Consider the following 22,053-nt stretch of genomic DNA (forward strand, 5'->3'; position numbering starts at 1 on the left):
AAGCACTAAATAGAGAACCAGATCTGTGGTGGAACCTCTATATTTACAATATATGTTAGTTACCCAACAATATCTTATCTCATCTTTTAATGATATATACAAATCACTATTTGAAGTGTAAACATCATGTGAACACAACACTTTTCACACATGTATATATAAGCAGTCGTTACTTTTTAGATATACAGAAGCATTAAATGTATTTAATTTAGAAATATTGTTATTATAAACATTATTATACTTAGGTTTTAAATTATTATTTTGTTTTACAGTATGCATATTTTTGAATAAAGTTTAAATTTTTGGTATTAAATATGGCTAATGAAAAATATATATAATGATAAAAAATAGAGTGAAAGAGTGAAAGAAACATCAGATACAAAAAATGGTGGAATACAAAATGGTGGAATTACACTTAAAAATATCAATAATTGGTTTATATATGATTATGAGAGGTAATTAAAAGATCAGGCTGAATTCTAAAATATAGACAATTATAAGTTTCTTACAAAAGATAGAGCAAAATCATAAAGACACAGGAAAATTAAAGTAACACGATAAAAAAAAATGTATCACACAAATACCAACCAGAAGAAAATTTATGGAGCTACCCTGATAGCAGATAAGGTAGTTTTAAAGGAAAATAAACAAATAAAAACTATAAAAATGATGAAGTGGGTCTCTTCATTAGGACAAAATGTTCTGTCCCCCAAGAATGTTATCAATTTAAAATTTATATGCACATAAATAATAGAGTATCATAAGATATAAACCAAAGCTTGCCATGACTAAATAGAAAAATCCACAAAGTGTAAGATTTAACATATCTAATTCAGTGATTATAAAAGAAACAGATAAATCATCAATAAAGATCTAAAGTATGATGGGAATAATTACTAAAGAAGCAAATGGTTGAAGATATATTCATGAACAAAAAAGTGTTCTGAATTTAATTAAAAACAATTTATAAGATTTATGTTTAATTACTTACTATCAAGATTCTCCTGTCTGATAGCTCTAAGGTTCTTAGTTTGAGATTGGTTTCTTGAAAAAAAACCTTTCTTCTCAGGAGGTAGATTTTCAAGTGTTATCGTATCGTTTTTCTCGTTTTGAAGAGGAAATGCTAAGTAGAAAATGATACATGTATAATGGAACTTCTGGATATGCCAAATAATCAAATTTTCTTTCCATAAAGGTGAATTGAGAAAAATCATGTGAATAGTTTTCATGACTGTGTGTGGAAGTAGTCAGTCTTGTTACTTAGTAATTATTGACTGCACAAATACCAACCAAAAGGTATCATTACTTTTGCTTTTGTTCTCTAATTATCTTAGGGTATTCACACTTTAGGTCATTTAGTTTTACTTCTATGAAATATATGCTCAAATACATATTCATGAACCAAAGGAAAAAAAAATCTTCTGATGAGTTTAATTTAAAATGATTTAAAGTTTCCTTTTATTATACTTACTATTGCGTCTCTCCTCTCTGGAAGTTATTTGTTTCTTTACTTGCAATTGGGGTTTTGAAACTGAAACTTGTTTCACAAGCACAGGATTTTTATCTGGTACTCCATAATAACCCATATAAAGAGGTGCATTTAGTCCACTAAATGTGCAATCTCTAGGTTTCAAATTTATAACAAGTGTACAGTAGCATTTTGTCTCATTTTTATAAAGTCATAAGTCAATAATTATAATGCTAGATCTGTCATAAAACTGGATGATGCTGAAGCTGTCTCATTATTTCATAAATATTCCTAAGCAACAAATACATTTCATATTGGTCTTCAGGTTTCATGGGTTATTTATGCTTTAGTTTAATACATAATAATAGACCAAGCAATGAAAATGCCTATGCAGAAGATCATTCATTAATTGCAAAACACTTACAACCATCTACATGTTCAAGCACAGGACACTGATTGAATAAACTGATATATATACCACAACTATGGTATTGGTATAAGTACTGCTACAATGGTAGATAATTAAATAGATAAGATAGTATATAAACATCTGTACGCAGAGTGAGATATTCCCCTCTGTACTAATACATCAGATGTTTGCTGGATGACGTTTCATGGGGAAATGAAAGACTAGTTGAAACACTGGTGGAGCTCATGCCCTTTCATGTTTAGACTCATATTATTGCAGTAAGTGAATAAAGGCTTGTTATTTTCAGTTTGGTTCGTTGTCTTTATACACCACCTTCACAACTGGTAGCTCTCTCTCAGTGACAAATGGTGGCAAGCAGGGTGGCCCAATTAAGCACAATGCCTTTCTGGAAAAGTAAAAAGCATGAAGACCCCCCAGGGCATTTTGGGGAGATGCTTGAGAAGACTACAAGGCTTCTTGGGAAGTACCAGCTGGTCATTTGCAGGAGTCTGAGGGTCCTAAAATGCACTCTGCCAGCCACAGCAATGAGTCTCAAGAAGTGCTATGTCAAGAATGCCCTGGGGCACTGCTGGAGAGGGCTAGCAGATTGTTTATGCAAGCTTTTGGGGTTAGAGGGGTAACAGTGGTCCTTCTCTTTAGTCCCAGACTCCCTGCCAAAATGCCTGGTGGGTCAAATTAGGGATCCAACAGAGGGGCTCTGGGAAATCTAGGGAAGCAATTCCCTGGCTACTGCTATTGTCCTCTGATGATAGTACTAAGTACAAGCTAAGCTGCACCCAACCATTGCTGTCAGCTTTTTTTTTTTTTTTTTTTTCGATACGTGGGCCTCTCACTGTTGTGGCCTCTCCCGTTGCAGAGCACAGGCTCCGGATGCGCAGGCTCAGCGGCCATGGCTCACGGGCCCAGCCGCTCCACGGCATGTGGGATCTTCCCGGACCGGGGCACGAACCTGTGTCCCCTGCATTTGCAGGCATACTCTCAACCATTGCGCCACCAGGGAAGCCCTGTTGTCAGCTTTAATGAGGTCCCAGACAACGATGGACAGCCTACAATATAGTAAGTTATTGAGACTCATGATTTAATTAAATATAGAACTCCTTGGGATTGCTTTGCCCAGTGATATAAAGAGATCTTAGAGACCTGGATTGTTCACTTGCATGATGAAGGAGGTAATCTTAAACTTCGTGAGGGACCATGATACTTTGGGTTGTGGTCACTCTAAAACCCCTTTTTAAGTCTGCCCTGACAGCAGAAAGTTTGCTCAAGGAGGAGGAAGAAAGAGGGAAGATGAGAGGCAAATACCAAGACGCTCTCCTTCCTCAGCTGGGAACTGTTCATGCTCTGACAGCTTTCCGCCTGAACCTATCACTAAAATCATGTTTGGACCACCAATGCAGAGTCTAGAGCAGCCCTTTTAATCATGCTACAATAATGAGTAAGAACAGGAGATAAGATTGTTAACCAGCTCACATTTCTAGGTTTATTTGTGCTACTCCTGCTGGTTATCGAACTAAATCAAACTTCTTCATCAGGTCAGGTGACAATGTTCTGCAACAAAATCCAGAACCTAACGGACATATTTTCAGGCACGGAGAAAACAGCTTCTGCCCAAATAGTAAAGACTGACTGACAAAGAGAGCAATATAAAACGGTAACCATGTGCTCTCCCCTGGATGATGCTTCTAGAGAAGCCCTCTGAGTCTGGTTATTCAAAGAGGAGGTTGATGACCAGATATTAGGCTATAAGGGCCACAAAAGGTAGCACCATTAGGGTCTGCATGTTAACAAGTGCTATGATTAATGAAAGTGTTATCCCCTCAGCTTCTCCCTGTGAATATGGAGATGAATAGGTGAGCCCTTCTAACTTGTACTGCGAACTCTCAACTTTCAACAACAAAGACTGGGTCCCAATATCCACAGTAGGGACCAGAGGTTGTATCCCAGGGTCAGAGTTCAATGGGGAGGTAGGGAAGAATTATATTTCTGGGCCTTTTGGATACTAGCGCAGAGGCAACTGTGACGCACAAACCCCATCACCAGAATGAGGGGAAAACAAATAATGTCTCTGATTTTGGGTCTGAGGCCACTACCAGGTGGACCCTTACCTAGACCCACTGTGGATGGGTCTCTGTGGCCAACTCCAAACTCCAAATAAAACCTTTTTATGGCATTCACTACTGAATGTATTACCAATAGAGATGTATTGTCTAAGTGAACACCTGCTCACATTTGCCCACAAGCCCCGAAGAAAACTGCTCCAGTTAACACCATTTTAGTGCGGTACATGGAAGACCACAAACCTCCCTGACTAGCAGCCCCTAGTGCTGTTGTTTCTCAAAAATAGTAGCAACTGCCTAGAGTGAAAAAGAAAAAAGCAATGCCTTCATTGCTGAGTTTAAGAACAACAAAGTTCTTCATGAGACTAATTCTCCACTCAATAGCCCTATCTCACCTGTGCACATGGCCCTAGGAGCATGGAGTCTCAAGGGATTATCGGCAGCTCAACACTGTAGCAAAACTCTAAGCACTGGCAGTACCTGACTTTGAAACTGTCACAGAGGCTACTGCCTACCACGATAAAGAAACTTGGTGTACAACAAATGACATCACTGTCCACGTGGATAATCCAGGATCAGTTTAATTTTATGTGGAATGGGGTGCAATATACGACTAATGTCCTTCCACAAGTCTACCTAAATTCCCCTACTATTTGTCATCAGATACAATAAGACCTAGAAAAAGTCTGGCTACTGGAAGGAACACTAGCCTTCCACAAAACCGAAGATGTCTTCCTGGTGGTCCCAGACAAGGTCATTACCCAATAAGGACTGGTCACTCTGCAGACTCACATGGGGCAACATGACTGAGCCATTAACACAAGGTACCAGGATCTATCATCCAAGTGAAATTCCTAGGCATGATCTGGAAAGGGTGACAACATCCTATTCCAGAGGAGATGACTGCCAATATTTGATCCTCTCAACTCCCCCAAATAAAAAAGAGATCCAGCAACTGGTCATACTTTTCTGGTACTGGCACTTTCCATGCAGGGAACTTGATGGTACCTATCTATGAGGTTACCAAGAAGACCTCGCCCTGTGTGGGGCCGGATTAACAGAATACACTGGTGCGGGTATGGGGAGTCTCTAGCAAGCCTCCCAGGCTGCCCTTCCCCTAAGCCTCTCTGATTCCTATTTGCTGTTTTAGTTACAGATCTCAAAAACTTCTTGGTTTGTCAATTGGCGCCTATGGCAGAATGGCCCTGATACTGGTCAGAAGTGCCCACTGGGCATAACTTCCCGGAACCTGTAATCTCCCAGAATCATCTAAAAGGTACACACACTTTGAGATACTATTGGACAGTTATTGGTCCTTGGTGGATACTGAGTGCACGTCCTATGGCTGTTAAATAATCTTATGACTAGAAATTCCAATCTGAAGGTATTAACACTTTTGATTTTGTTCTCTAGTTAACTTAGGGTATTCACAGTTTAGGTCATTTATTTTTACTTCTATAAAATATACACTTAAATACATATTCATGAACCAAAGAAAAAAGATCTTCTGATGAGTTTAAAATAATTTAGAGTTACCCATAATTATTATACTTACTATGACTCATCTCCTTTCTGTAAGGTATTTGTTTCTCTACTTGCATTTGGGGTTTTGACACTGAATCTTGATTTACAAGCGTAAGATTTTCACCCAGTACTCCAATATGACCTACATAAAGAGATCCATTTAGTCCACTAAATGGGAAAACAGATCCATTGTGAAATCTCTAGATTTCAAATTTATAACAAGTGTACAGTAGCATTTTCTCTCATTTTTAAAGTTATCAATGAACTGCCATAATGTTAGGTCTTACATGAAAATAAGAAAAGTTTTAATGGGTGCTACTGAAACTGTCTCGTTATTTCATAGATATCTTGAGGAATCAAATATATTTCATACTAATCTCTACTTTTGGGGTACGTATACATTACATAAATACACAATAGTAGATGAAACAATAAAAATACATATGTACAAGGTTATTCATTACAGTATTATTTGTAATTGCAAAATATTTTAAACCACCTAAATGTTCAAGAATAGGATATTGGTTGAATAAACCAAGGTGTATATTATGGTGTATATATATAAACCAAGGTGTAAATTATGGTATAGTATAAACTATGGTATATAATGTACTATTTTACATATTTATGTAAAAATTTTTAAAAGATTTTTATAAACTACATGGAGGAATTTCTAGGAGGTAATGTTAAGTGGAAAAAATTTTTTAAAGGTTATCTAGTATACTAACTTTTGGCTCAGAAAGCAGTAATCGGAAGAAATGAGAAATAGATACTAACTTTACAAGATGAAGCACAGAAAAGATAAGCAAAAAAATCATGTAGTTGGTTACCTGCCAGAAGACAGGGTGGGAGAAAGGACTGGGGAATGCATGGGAAGGACTGGGGAAGAAATGACGCTCTTAAGTATACCTTTGGTATAATATTTACTTCTGGAAGTAGGTCAATGTTCCATACATTCCAAAAATAAAACTAAATCAACAAGGATAAGAAGAAGAAACGAAAAAACATAATGAAATGAACCTACTGAAGGGTTAAAAAAAATGATTCAAATTAGTCATAAATAGTGTTTGAAACATACCCTCAGACTTGGGCAAGAGTATGGGGTACAGACAGAAAGCAAGTCACTAAATCTTCCTAGTAGGCTTTTTTTTTTAGTGGTATGTGCTAAGTAATTCTGTAACAAGGGTTGAAGCATTGTAGAGTTAAGCAAATACATAACTCTGCTGATGTTTTAAGAGTCAGGATTAACACCCTGGAAGAAAGGACATACACATATGAAACGGAGGAAGGCAAGAAGGAGACCTGAGGGACTAGAACTGAAGGTGTCTGGGAGTCCTCATGATTTCTAAAATATATGTGCACACAACATATGCATATATGTGTGCACGTGCACATGTATGTATGAATATATGTACATGTGTGTCAAAACTAAGGAGTGTGGATCCAAGTGAAAATCCTATGTGTCATCTTACCTGGCAGTTACCATGGGAGAAAGCTTCCTACCCACACTAGACTGACTGCACAGCCAGTATATTCATGGTTTCAGGCCCCTCCAGGCCAACCACAGTCTTACACAGCCCCAGTTAAGGGCTCAAATGATGCACTGTTCTGTTCAGGTGACTCTGCTTTGACAACCTTACTGGGGAGGCTTGAAGACGATTTTCTCCTATCTGACTCAGTTTTCACTACTTTTCCATTCCTAGACCTTCCTGCATTCCCTACCTCCTGGGTCCATAAAATGGCAAGGGCCTTTAGTTTAGGGCTCCTTTGGCAATGAGACAATCCCCCAACCATTTCTGATAAAACATCTCTTACCTGGGGCCTTCAGTGGGGAAAAATGGAATAATAAAGCTGGGACCTTTCCTGTTTAGACTCATACTTATGCTATCACAGTAATCGAATAAAGGTTTAATTGTTATTTTCAGTTTGGCTTGTTATAGTTGACCAACTCAACAACTGGCAGTGCTTTCTCTGACAAATTGGTGCAGTGAGCAGGATGGCTAGTACAGGCACACCTTGGAGATGTCACGGGTTCAGTTCCAGACCCCCGCAACAAAGTGAATATTTCAGTAAAGCGAGTCATATGAATTTTTTGGTTTCCCAGTGCACATATAAAAGCTATGTTTACACGATACAGTAGTCTATTAATTGTGCAATAGCATTATGTCTATAAAAATCAATGTACGTATCTTATTTTAAAAATACTTTATTGCTACAAAATGCTAGCCATCATCTGAGCCTTCAGCTAGTCCTAATCTTTTTGCCACTGAAGGGTCTTGCCTCGATGTTGATGGCTGCTGGCTGATCAGGGTGGTGGTTGCTGAAGGCTGGGGTGGCTGTGGCGATTTCTTAAAATAAGACCACAGTGAAGTTTGGCTCATTGGTTGACTCTTCTTTTCATGAATGATTTCTCTGTACCATGCAATGCTGTTTCACAGCATGCAGAACTTCTTTCAAAATGAGAGTCAATCCTCTCAAAACTTGCTGCTGCTTTATCAACTAAGTGCATATAATATTCTAAATCCCTTGTTGTCATTCCAGCAATCTTCACATCATCTTCACCAGGAGTAGATTCCATCTCAAGAAACCACTTTCTTTGCTCAACCATAAGAAGCAACTCTTCATTCATTAAAATCTTCTCATGAGATTTTAGCAATTCAGTTGCATCTTCAGTCTCTACTTCTAATTCTAGTTTTCTTGCTATTTCCACCACATCTGTAGTTGCTTCCTCCACTGAAGTCTTGAATTCTTCAAAGTCATCCATGAGGGCTGGAATCAACTCCTTCCAAACTTCCCTTAATGTTGACATTTTGACCTCTTCTCAAGAATCATGAATGTTCTTAATGGCATCTAGAGTGGTGAATCCTTTCCAGAAGGTTTTCAATTTACTTTGCCCAGATCCATCAGAGGAATCATTATCTATGGCAGCTATAGCTTTACAAAATGTATTTCTTAAATAATAAGACTTGAAAATTGAAATTACTCCTTCATCCATGGGCTGCAGGATGGATGTTGTGTTAGCAGGCATGAAAACATTAATCCTGTTGTACAGCTCCAGAAGAGTTCTTGGGTGACCAGGTGCATTATCAGTGAGCAGTAATATTTTGAAATTTTCTGAGCAGTAGGTCTCAACAGTGGGCTTAAAATATGTAGTAAACCATTTTGCAAACACATGTGCTATTATCTGGACTTTGTTGTCCATTTACAGATCACAGGCAGAGTAGATTTAGCATAATTCTTAAGGGCCTTAGGATTTTCAGAATGATAAATGAGCATTGGCTTCAACTTCAAGTTACCAGCTGCATTAGCCCCTAACAAGAGTCAGCCTGTACTTTGAAGTTTTGAAGCCAGGCATTGACTTCTCCTCTCTAACTCTGAAAGTCCTTCTTCCAATCTTCTTCCAATAGGGGGCTGTTTCATCTACATTGAAAATCTGATGTTTAGTGTAGCCACCTTCATTAATTATCTTAGCTAGGTCTCCTGGGTAACTTGCTGCAGCTTCTACGTAAGCACTTGCTGATTCCCCTTGCACTTTTGTGTTATGGAGATGGCTTCTTTCCTTAAACATCATGAGACAACTTCTGCTAGCTTCAAACTTTTCTTCTGCAGCTTCCTCACCTCTCTTGGCCTTCATAGAATTGAAGAGAGTTAGGGCCTTGCTCTGGATTAGGCTTTCGCTTAAGCAAATGTTGTGGCTGGTTTCACATCTTCTGTCCAGACCACTGAAATTTTATCCGTATCAGCAATAGGCCTGTCTCGCTTTCCTATTATTTGTGTGTTCACTAGAGTAGCACTTTTAGTTTCCTTCAAGAACTTTTCCTTTGCATTCACAACTTGGCTATAGCTTGGAGCAAGAGGACTAGCTTTTGGCCTTTCTCGGCTTTCGACATGCCCTCCTCACTTAGCTTAATCATTTCTAGCTTTTGATTTAAACTAACGTGCAACTCCTCCTTTCAGTTGAACATACAGAGGCCATTGTAGGGTTATTAATTGGCCTAATTTCAATATTGTTCTGTCTGAGGAAACAGGGAGGCTAGAGGAGAGGAAGAGAGCCGGTAGAGCAGTCAGAACACACATAACATTTATCAATTAAGTTTACCATCTATATGCGTGTGGTTTGTGGTGTCCCAAAACAACTACAATAATAACATCAAAGCTCACTGATCACAGATCACCATAACAAATATAATAATAATGAAAAAAGTTTGAATATTGTAAGAATTACCAAAATGTGACACAGAGACATGAGGTGAGCAAATGCTTTTGGAAAAATGGCACCGATAGACTTGCTTGATGCAAGGTTGCCACAATCCTTCAATTTGTAAAAAATGCAGTATCTGCAAAATGCAATAAAATGAGGTATGCCTGTAAAGCACAGTGCCTTTCTAGGAAAGCAAAACTCTGAAGATCCCATGGGGCACTTTTGAGAGGTGATATAGAGGTCCATCAGACACTCTCAAGTGATACTAATGGATCACATGCAAGAGCCTGAGAGTTCCATGGGTGCTTCATCAGCCATGCTCATGTGTCTCAAAAAGGACTAGTGGACCCTGGGGTTTCTTTGGGGAGTGCTAGTGACTTTTTACATAAGCTTTTCAGGTATAAGGGGGAACAGCGGTCCTTCCCTTTAGTTTCCACCCCCTTGCCCAAACTTGACTCAACTCCATGAGTCAAATTACAGATCCAAAAGAGACACTCATAGGAAAGCTAGGGAAGCAATTCTCTAGCTACTGATGGGAACAAAATTCCTTCCTCTAGTGATGGGAACAAAATTTGTCAGAGACCCTGAATTGCATCCCAATACTACTGTTAACTGTAAGCATGTCCCTGGCACCAAAAGACAGCCTAAAACAAAGTGAATTTTTGTTGGGACTTATGCCTAAAATGTAAAATAATGAAGAGCCTTTTGGGATTACTTCACCCCAGCAATCTGAAGCTCTCAGAGACTTGGGTAGTTTGCCTCCAAGATGGAGGAGGTAATCTTGTTTTACTTACTAAGAGAATGGTACCTCTGGTATGTGACCCCCACTTTCAGAGTACAAAACAGCAGCTACTTTGCCTAAAGAAGAAGATGGCACTGGGATGAAAGGATACAAGCACTCAAGATCATTTGGGCTCTGAGAGATTTGACCCCATGCACCATGAGTTCCTTGCCACTAAACAGCAAGGAACTCATGGTTCCATGGTTGAATTATACTTCCAGTGGATATAGTTTCCTTGTGAGCCACCCTAGTGGTGTCTTAGATGTACAAATGTGGGGTAAGAACAATAGATGATGAGACTGTCAACAAGACTCAGATTTCCAGGTTTGTTCACGTTAACTTCTTCTGGTTACTGAGCTCAATTAAACCTCCTCACAAGGCCACATTGATCATTCTGTAACGGTCCAGATCTTCACTGACAAATCACTGAGTTAAAAAAATGTGGCTACTGCCCAGAAGGCAAAGACCAACCAGTAGAAAGAGCAATGTAAAAATGGTAAGCCTGTTGCCCCTCTTAGACCATTTGGGCTAGATCCTTCCCAAAGAGATCTCTGGATCCAGGTTACTCAACAAAAGCTTCCCAAAGAGGAGACTGATGGACTTTCCCACCAAGAACTTATGGTCATAGAGTGAGTGGGCCATGGGATCCACTAGGCTGCTCCACTAGAGTCTGCAAGTTCATGGCCTTACGATTAATACAAGTGCTATTCCCTCTGCTCCTCCCAGTGAACCTGGGGGTAGGGGTGGGGAATTAAAATCCCCTATTAACTTTTAACCAAGTTTTTCAGCTTTTAAAAATAAATAAGACTAGTGGCTGGGCCAAGGTTTCTATGTCTCTAGTGGGGAACAATGGTCCTATATCAGGTTAAGAGTTCAATGGGGAGCTAGGGGAGAACCGCATTTATTGGGTCTCCTGGATACTGGTGCATAGTTAACTGTGCCCTCCACAATCCCTGACACTACAATGAGGGGGTTATAGGTTAAATTGTTCCCACTTCCCCTCTACCAAGAGGGAATTCTTACCCCACGGTACCTTAGAATGTGACCTTATTTAGAAATAAGGTCTTTACAGAGGTAATCAAGTTAACATGAGGTTATTAGAGTGGGTCCTAGTCCTTATAAAAATGGGAAATCTGAGCACAGAGACAGACAAACATATGGGGAGAGCACCTTGTGAAGATGAAGGCATAGATCAGGGTGATGAATCTACAAGCCGAGGAATGTCAAATGTTGCCAGAAAACCACCAGAAGGTAGGACAGAGGCAAAAAACAGTTTTTTTGCTCGAGTCCTCAGAAGAAAACAACCCTACCAATATCTAATCCCACACTTCTACCATCCTGATTGTAGGACAATATTTTTTTAAGCCATTCAGTTTGCGGTCCTTTGTTATAGCAGTCCAAGCAAACTCATATAGATTTCTGGTACTGGGAAGTGGGCTACTGCTGTAAAAAAAAAACTTTAAAATGTTGAAGCCAAAGAACACCAAATATTGCCAGCAAACCACCAAAAGCTAGAACAGAAGTATTGAACAGATTATCAATAACAATCCCTCAGAAGTGACCATCCCTGCTGACACCCTGATATCAGACTTCTAGCCTCCAGAACTCTGAGACAATAAATTTCTGTGTTTTAAGTCAATGAGTTTGTGGTACTTTGTTACAGCAGTGCTAGGAATCTAATACAAAGAAGAAACAAACAATGCTCTCTGGTTTTGAGTCTCAGTCCAATACCATCAGAACCTTTACCAGATACAACTATAAGTGGGCCCCACTGGAGCATTACAATTGTTATGACCACCATTGTAATGGCTCCCACTATTGAATATATATTGGTACAGATGTACTGTCTAAGTGTATCCCTGCTTGAATTCACTCCAAAGTCCTGAAGGTAGTTGCTGCAGTTAGGGACATTTTATGGCATGTGGGGACCATAAACCTACCCTCCTAACACTGTGCAGTTCTACTGTTTACCAGTAAGGTATCAATGGACTAGCAGAGAAAAGATATAGCTATCCTAATTGCTGAGCTTAATGGAGCCACAGTTTTCTGAGACTAATTCTCCATTCAGTAGCCCTGTTTGACCTGTGCACCTGGCCTCAGTCGCGTAGAGACTCAACTGATCGTGGCTCAATGCTGTAGTGCAGCCCTGGGCACTGGCACTAACTGACTTTGGGACTGTCACAGAGGCTACTACCCAAGATGAAGAAGTTTGGTGTACTACATCTCAAACTCTCTCTTCAGTATCACTGTCCACACAGATGATCAGAATAGGTATAGATATAGGTATAGGTATACATATAAAAACTGGGGAGAGTCTGACTCCAGGCCAAAATTCTATGTGTGATCTTTCAGGCTCAACCATGCACAATTACAGAGGCCTTATCTGGCAGCTGTCATTGGGAAAAACTTCACACCCCATACTATATTTGAGGCACAGCCAGTGCACTGCAGGCATTGGAGGTAGTTGCAGTCATGGACTAAGATCCATCTGGACTGGCATATCTGCATTCTAGCTCAAGTGTATCCATTGGAAAAACTCCTTATGAGGCAGAGGAGACCTCAGGTGAGGCATTATACTGTTCAGAACTTCTGCCTGGACCATCTTACTGGGTGGCCTTAAAAACTCTTTTTCCATTCTGGTTCAACACTTTTCCATTCTAAGCCCTCTCTCCTCTACTTCCTCGTGGCACTTGGGTCCATAAAACATCAGAGGCTTTTGGGGGGACTTAGTCCACAGTAAGATGTTCCTCTCATCTGCTCTGATGCACATGACCCACCTCTGGGCCATTCTGTGGGGCAAATAAAACATTGGTGGAGCTAGGTCCCTTTCTTGTTTAGGCTCTTGCTTATACTATCTCAGTAAATAAATAAATACTTAATTGTTACTTTCAGTTAGTCTTAATTTACCAACTAAAAACTGGCAGCTCACTTTTTGACAAACTGACACACTGAGCAGGCGGTCGATGAAACACAATGCTCTTCTAGAAAAGCAAAATACTGAAACTTCTACTGGGCAACTTTGGGAGATATGAAAAAAGTCTTTGGGGGTGCTCTGACATAGTACTAGTGGATTGTTTGCGTGAGTCCAGCAGGGCTCGTTATCAGCTATGCCAGTGATTCTCAGACAGTGACAGTGGATGCCACAAAACACTCTTGGAGAGTGCTAATGGATTGTTTACATAAGATTTTCAGTTCTCAGGGGAATGGTCCTTCCCTTGAGCTCCCAACTCCCTGGCTGAGTTCCCACAGTAAATCCCATTAGAGAACCAACAGAGGGACTCTAAAAAACCTAGGGAAGCAATTCTCTAGATGCTGATTATTGTTCTCTGATGATGGATCCAACAATCAGAGACTCTGTGAGTTGAACTGTATCCAATGACTACTGTTATCTCCAAGCACATTCTTGGTGCCAAAACAGAGCCCAGAACACAGCAGTTATTAAAGCTTGTCCCTTTAATTAAAAATAATGTAGAGCCCTTTGGAATCACTTTATCCAGTGACCTGAAGAGGCCTTAGAGCCTTGGGTAGTTTGATTCCTTAATGAAGGATGTAATCTTATTAAACTTAGCAAGAATGGTGCCTGGTGGTATCCATCAATACAGATCCTTCCCACTTTTACTCAGACCTCTAAGCTTTCATAAATAAACGTGACCAGAGGTTAGACAAGGTCTCTGTGTCGCCAGTGGGGAACTGAGGACATATGCTAAGGTCAGAGTTCAAACTGTGGAGGGGAAATACTGCATTTCTTGGGCCTTTTGGATACTGGTGAATAAATTTCTGGGATTTCGACAGTCCCTTATAAAAGGATGAGGAGGAAACAGATAATTCTCTGTAGTTTTAGTCCACCCACCACTAGGACTCTTTTCCAAACCCAACTATGAGTGAATGCCCTTTGGACCACTACAAACCTCCATTATTGTGGTTTCTACCACCGAATATGTTATTGGTAGAAATGTACTTTTTATATCAAGCAGCACTAACCACCCCCCACCAAGATAAGATTTACAGTTAGGGTATTTTAGTGGGGTATGTGAAAGATTATGATCTACCAAACTACTGGCAACTAGCACCTCTGTCTACCAAAAACAAAGTCACAGGCCTTGGTAATAAAAAGGGGCAACTGTCTTCATTGTTGAGCTTTCAAAGGCCAACAAATATCTGTAAACTATTTCTCCATTCAGTAACTCCACCTGGACTGTGTGCAAGACCTTTGGTGCCCAGATTCTAAATTGATTAGGGTTACACAAAGCGTTAGAGCTACCTATGGCACCAGTGGTACCTGACATTGTGACAGTTATAGAGGTTATATCATCCAAGATAAAGAATCTTGGTGTCCTGTGGTTGACATCACAAACGCCCTTCTCAGCATCCCTCTCCATATGCATGTTCAGAATTAGTTTGTTGTACGCAATATGGGTTGTATTACACCACTAATGTCCTTCCATGAGACTCCCTAAATTCTCTACCTGTAATAATGCATAGGTAAAGACTTGGAAAAAGTCCTGCTCCTTGAGGGAGCACTAACCTTCCACTCTATTGATGAAATCATCCTAGTGGGCTCAGACAAGGGCACTACCCAAAAAGAACTAGATGTCCTGTTCACCTACAAGTATCATGTAGCTAGGCTGTTATTAACAAGGTACATGGACCTAAAAATGAAGTAAAATTCCTGGGCATGATCTGTAAGGGGCATAATCCAGGGAAGATGACTGTCATGCTTTCGGCCCTCTCTGTCCCCCTAAATAAAAATCATCTGAGCAATTGGTGGGACTATACAGATACCGCCACACTCTCACAGGGATCACACAGCACCCAACAATCCGGTTACCATAAAGATGACTACATTTGGCTGGGGCCTTGATGGACAGGATCCCCTGGAAGCCATTCAACTGACTACCCCAGATGCCCTTTTTGTGGACCCCTCTGATTTTCGTTTGCTGTTTCAGTTAGGACTCTCAGTAACATCTCTCTTAGCCTACTGGAATCTATGGCAGAAGGCCACTACCATACATCAGAGGCATTCAATGGACTTTGGGTCCACAATCTGCCAGAGCTGGCTAAAAACTGCATATCCTTTATGAGAGAGTTGGTGCATATCCTTTATGGGACAATTATTGGTCTGTTATTGGCCTTGAGAGCATGACCTTGGTCATGTAATAATCTTAGGACAAGAAATTCCAACCAAAACATAGAATACATTTGCTTTTGTTCTATAGATTTGTTAGGGTATTCATATCTTATGTCAAAGTTTAAAACATCTATAAAATATATGTACAAAGACACATTCATGAACCAAATAAAGTTCTTCTGATGTATTTAATGTAAAACTCTATAGAAAAGGACTTGGGATTAGCTCAAGATGGTGGAGTAGGAGGACATGACTTCACCCCCTTCTTACAGAACCACCAAAATCACAACTAACTGCTGAACAACCACCAATGAAAAAAAGCTAGAACCTACCAAAAGAAAGATACCCTATATCCAAAGACAAAGAAGCCAAAACGAGATGGTAGGAGGGGCACAATCACAATAAAATCAAATCCCATACCTGCCAGGAATCCAAACACAACACTAAAGTTAGTCATCAAATCACAAAGAGAACAAAAGAGGGAGGGAAGAAAAAAGACCTACAAAAGCAAATCCAAAACAAGTAACAAAAAGGCAATAAGAACATACATATCGATAATTACCTTAAACATAAATGGATTAAATGCTCCAACCATAAGACATAGACTGGCTGAATAGATACAAACATAAAATCCATATACATGCTGTCTGAAAGAGACCCACTTCAGATCTAGGGACACATACAGACTAAAAGTGACGGGATGGAAAAAGATATTCCACGCAAATAGAAATCAAAAGAAAGCTGGAATAGCAATACTCCTATCAGACAAAATAGACTTTAAAATAAGGACTGTTTTACAGAGTCAAAGAAGGACACTACAATAAATAAAGAAACAAAGAAGGACACTACATAATGATCAAGGAATTAATCCAAGAATAAGATATAACAACTGTAAATATATATGCACCCAATATAGGAGCACCTCGATATATAAAGCAAATACTAACAGCCATAAAGGGAGAAATCAACAGCAACACAGTAATAGTGGGGGACTTTAACACCCCACTTTCATTAATGCACAGCTCATCCAGATAGAAAATTAATAAGGAAATACAGGCCTTAAATGACACATTAGATAGATGGACTTAATTGATATTTCTAGAGCATTCCATCCAAAAGCAGCAGCACATTCTTCTCATGTGCACATAGAACATTCACCAGGACTGAACACATGCTGGGCCACAAAACGAGCCTTGGTAAATTTAAGAAAACTGAAATCATATCAATCATCTTTTGTGACCACAGCACTATGAAATTAGAAATAAACTACAAGAAAAAAAAAACTGTAAAAAACACGAACACGTGGAGGCTAAAAATATGTAACTAAACAACCAATGGCTCACTGAAGAAATCAAAGAGGAAACCAAAAAATGCCTACAGACAAATAAACATGAAAGCACAATGATCCTATGAGATGCAGTAAAAGCAGTTCTAAGAAGGAATTTTATAGCAATACAATCTTACCTCAGGAAACAAGAAAAATCTCAATTAAACAACCAACTTATGCCTAAAGGAACTAGAGAAAGAAAACAAACAAAACCTAGCTAGTAGACGATCAGAGAAGAAATAAACGAAATAGAGATGAAGAAAACAACAGCAAAGATCAATGAAACTAAAAGCTGGTTCTTTGAAAAGATAAACAATATTGATAAACTTTTAACCAGACTCATCAAGAAAAAAAGGAGAGGACTCAAATCACTAAAATTAGAAATGAAAGAGGAGAAGTTGTGACACCACAGAGACACAAAGAATCATAAGAGACTACTACAAGCAACTATATGCCAATAAAATGGACAGCCTGGAAGAAATGGACAAATTCTTAGAAACGTACAGTCTACCATGATTGAACCAGGAAGAAACAGAAAATATGAACAGGCCAATCATAAGTACTGAAATTGAAACTGTGATTAAAAAACTCCCAACAAACGAAAGTCCAGGGTCAGGTGGCTTCACAGACAAATTCTATCAAACATTTAGAGAAGAGTTAACACCTATCCTGAAACTGTTCCAAAAAACTGCAGAGGAAGGAAAACTCCCAAACTCATTCTATGAGGCCACCATTACTGTGATACCAAAACCAAACAAGGGTACCACACAAAAAAGAAAACTACAGGCCAATATCACTGATGAACACAGACACAAAAATCCTCAACAAAATACTAGCAATCTGAATCCAACAATATAGTAAACAGATTGTACACCATGATCAAGGGGGATTTACCCCAGGGATGCAAGATTTTTCAAGATCCACAAATCAATGAGTGTGATACATCACATCAATAAACTGAAGAATAAAAACCGTATGATCATCTCGATAGATTCAGAAAAAGGTTTTAAGAAAATTCAACACCTATTTGTGATAAAAACTCTCCAGAAAGTGGGCATAGAGGGCACATACCTCAACATAATAAAGGCCATATATGACAAACCTACAGATAACATCAAACTCAACAGTGAAAAGCTGAAAACATTTCTTCTAAGATCAGGTACAAGATAAGGATGTCCACTCTCACCACTTTTATTCAACATAGCTTTGGAAGTCCTAGCTACGGAAGTCAGAGAAGAAAAAGAAATCCAAATTGGAAAAGAAGAAATTAAACTGTCACTGTTTGCAGATGACATAATACTATAGATAGAAAATCCTAAAGATGCTACCAGAAAACTACTAGAGCTCATCAAAGAATCTGGTAAATCTGCAGGTTACAAAATTAATACACAGAAATCTGTTGCAGTTCTACACACTGACAATGAAAGATCAAAAAGAGAAGTTAAAGGAACAATCCCATTTACCATCACATCAAAAAGAATAAAATGCCTGAAAATAAACCTACCTAAGGAGGCAAAAAACCTGTACTCTGAAAATTATAAGACGCTGATGAAAGAAATAGAAGTTGACACAAACAGATGGAAAGATATACCATATTCTTGGCTTGGCAGAATCAATATTGTCAAAATGACTATACTACCCAAGGCAATCTACAGATTCAATGCAATCCCTATCAAATTACCAATGGCATTTTTCACAGAACTAGAACAAAAAATCTTAAAATTTGTGTGGAGACACAAAAGACCCCGAATAGCCAAAGCAATCTTGAGAGAGAAAAACAGAGCTGGAGGAATCAAGCTCCCTGATGTCAGACTATACTACAAAACTATAGTCATTAAAACAGTATGGTACTGGAAAAAAATGGGAATATAGATCAATGGAATAGGATAGGAGGCCCAGAAATAAACCCATGCACCTATGGCCAATTAATCTATGACAAAGGAGGCAAGACTATACAATGGAGGAAAGACAGTCTCCGCAATCAATGGTGCTGTGATAACTGGACAGCTACATGTAAAAAAAAGAAGTTAGAACGCTCTTTAACACCATACACAAAAATAAACTCAAAATGGATTAAAGACCTAAATGTAAGACTGGACACTATAAAACTCTTAGAGGAAAACATAGGCAGAACACTCTCTGACATAAATGGCAGCGATATCTTTTTTGATCCGTCTCCCAGAGTAATGGAAATAAAAACAAAAATAAACAAACGGCACCTAACTAACCTCAAACTTTTGCACATCAAAGGAAACCATAAACAACAAAAAAAGACAACTCACAGAATGGGAGAAAATATCTGCAAACGAAGCAACCAACAAGGGATTAGTCTTCAAAATTTACAAACAGCTCATGTGGCTTAATAGCATAAAAACAAACAACCCCAATAAAAAAAAAATGGGCAGAAGACCTAAATAGACATTTCTCCAAAGAAGACATACAGATGGCCAAGAGGTACATGAAAAGATGTTCAACATCACTAATTATGAGAGAAATGCAAATCAAAACCGCAATGAGACATCACCTCACACCAGCCAGAATGGCTGTTTTTGCACCAGTACAATACTGTCTTTATTACTGTAGCTTTGTGGTATAGTTTGAAGTCAGGAAGCCTGATTCCTCCAACTCTGTTTTTCTTTCTCAAGATTTCTTTGGCTATTCGGGGTCTTTTGTGTTTCTATACAAATTGTAAGGTTTTTGGTTCTAATTCTGTGAAGAATGACATTGGTAGCTTGATAGGGAGTGTACTGAACCTGTAGATTGCTTTGGGCAGTATAGTCATTTTCACAACACTGATTCTTCCAACCCAAGAACATGGTATATCTCTCCATCTGTTTATGTCATCTTTGATTTCTTTCATCAGTGTTTTACAGTTTTCTGAATACAAGTCTTTTGCCTCCTTAGGCAGGTTTATTCCTAGGTATTTTATTCTTTTTGTTGCAATGGTAAATGGGAGTGTTTTCTTAATTTCTCTTTCTGATTTTTCATTGTTGGTGTATAGGAATGCCAGAGATTTCTGTTCATTAATTTTGTATCCTGCAACTTTACCAAATTCATTGATTAGTTCTAGTAGTTTTCTAGTGGCATCTTCAGCATTGTCTATGTATAGTATCATGTCATTGTCAAACAGTGACAGTTTTACTTCTTCTTTTCCAATTTGTATTCCTTTTATTTCTTTTTCTTCTCTGATTGCTGTGGCTAGGGCTTCCAAAACTAAGTTGAATAAGAGTGGTTAGAGCGGACATCCCTGTCTTGTTCCTGATCTTAGTGGAAATGCTTTCAGTTTTTCACCATTGAGTATGATGCTTGCTGTGCGTTTGTCATATATGGCCTTTATTATGTTGAGGTAGGTTCCCTCTATGCCCATTTAATGGAGAATTTTTATCATAAATTGGTGTTGAAATTTGTCAAAAGCTTTTTCTGCATCTATTGAGATGATCATATGGTTTTTAGTCCTTAATTTGTTAATGTGGTGTATCACACTGATTGATTTGTGTATATTGAAGAATCCTTGCATCCCTGGGACAAATCCCACTTGATCGTGGTGTATGATCCTTTTAATGTGCTGTTGGATTCTGTTTGCTAGTATTTTTTTCAGGATTTTTGCATCTATGTTCATCAGTGATACTGGTCTATAATTTTCTTTTTTTGTGATGCCTTTTTCTGGTTTTGGTATCAGGGTGATGGTGGCTTCGTAGAATGAATTTGGGAGGGTTTCTCCCTCTGCAATTTTGGAAGAGTTTGAGAAGGACTGGTGTTAGCTCTTCTTAAAGTTAGTGAAGATCAGTGGCACTTCGTGGGTGGACCTCCTTAAGAGTGTCTGACAGCAGAAAGTTTGATCAAGGAGGCTAAGAGGAACACTCAAGTCCTTCTTCCTCAGCTAGAAACCATTTGGGCTGTGACAGCTTTGGCCCACCAGATGGGTTATCTATGACTAAAACACATGTTTAGACCAAGTTTCCAGAGGATAGCAGCCCTGCAGACTACACTGGTGGTCCCTTGGTTCTACAATGAGAGAGTGACAGTGGTGGATGATGAGATTGTTAACAAGACTCTAAGTTCATTAGTGCCACTCCTGCTGGTTATCAAGCTCAATTAAAGCTCCTCATAACATCAGGTCCGTCTGTTAGTGACATAATCCAGAACTTAACTGACAAATTCCTGGGCAGGGAAAATGTAACTACTGCCAAAATAACAGAGAGAGACCATCACATAAGGTGACATGAAAATGGTAACTGGGAACACACTAGTGGAGAATTTGGGTAGTGCTCTCCCAATACCTCTGGGTCTGTTTTTTAAACAGTGGGAGCTCAAAAGAAGAGATTAATGGGTTCTCCACTTAGGAACTCATGGCCAAGTAGCATACCTTAAGGGGCCAAATGGCAACCCCTATAGGGTATGCCAGGTAATAATGACCCCTATGACTAACAGAAGTGCTATTTCTTTTCCTTCTTCCAGCAAATTCTAAAATGAATCATAGAGCCTTACCAACTTTTACCCAAACTTTTTGGATTAAACAAGACTATGAAATGTCCAATGTTCCTAAGTCCAGAGTGAAGAAGTGAGATCCTATGCCAAGGGTCAAAGTTCAGAGTACACATGAGGGAGAATTGCATTTCTTGGGCCTTTGGTAATGGTCCACAGTTGATGGTGACCCCCAATCCCCTGGAATGAGAATGAGAAAACTGATAATGCCCTCTGATTTTCTGTCTGAAGCCAACACCACCAAGATCCTTACCCAGCCTGACTACAGGTGTAACATATCATTATTGTGGCACCACTACTGAATGGATTATTGTTATAGATGTATTATCAATATGTATACCGGATTACACTTACTCTAAAGCCTAAAGGATATTATTGCATTTAAGACCATTTTAGTGGGGCATATGGAAGACTGTAAACCTACCAAACTATTACCTGCTAGCAGTATTGTCTCTCAAAAACAGCATTAATTGCCTCAGGAATTCAAAAACAAACAAACAAAACTGCCCCCATTGCTGTGCTTAAGGAAGCCAAGGTTCATTATCTGAGTTTTGCAAAAGGCCCTGGGTACCTGGAAACTCAAGCAAAAATCAGGCTCAGTGATGTAGTATAGCTATGGCAATAGCATTACCTGACACTGTGACTGACATAG

The 22,053-nt window shown here is 39.1% G+C and overlaps 1 protein-coding gene across 1 annotated transcript in view; it reads right to left on the bottom strand.

The window, feature by feature from the left end:
• CCDC7 (coiled-coil domain containing 7) overlaps positions 1-22,053 on the bottom strand; it is a 291,607-nt gene that overhangs the window by 87,709 nt on the left and 181,845 nt on the right. The window contains exons 25-26 of the mRNA XM_060161178.1: positions 5,511-5,621; positions 992-1,123 (exon numbers count right to left, since the gene is read on the bottom strand). Of these exons, the coding sequence (XP_060017161.1) occupies positions 992-1,123; positions 5,511-5,621 (243 nt within the window). The remainder of the gene's footprint in view (positions 1-991; positions 1,124-5,510; positions 5,622-22,053) is intronic.

This window comes from Lagenorhynchus albirostris, chromosome 1, assembly GCF_949774975.1.
Source record: "Lagenorhynchus albirostris chromosome 1, mLagAlb1.1, whole genome shotgun sequence".
NCBI lineage: Eukaryota > Metazoa > Chordata > Mammalia > Artiodactyla > Delphinidae > Lagenorhynchus > Lagenorhynchus albirostris.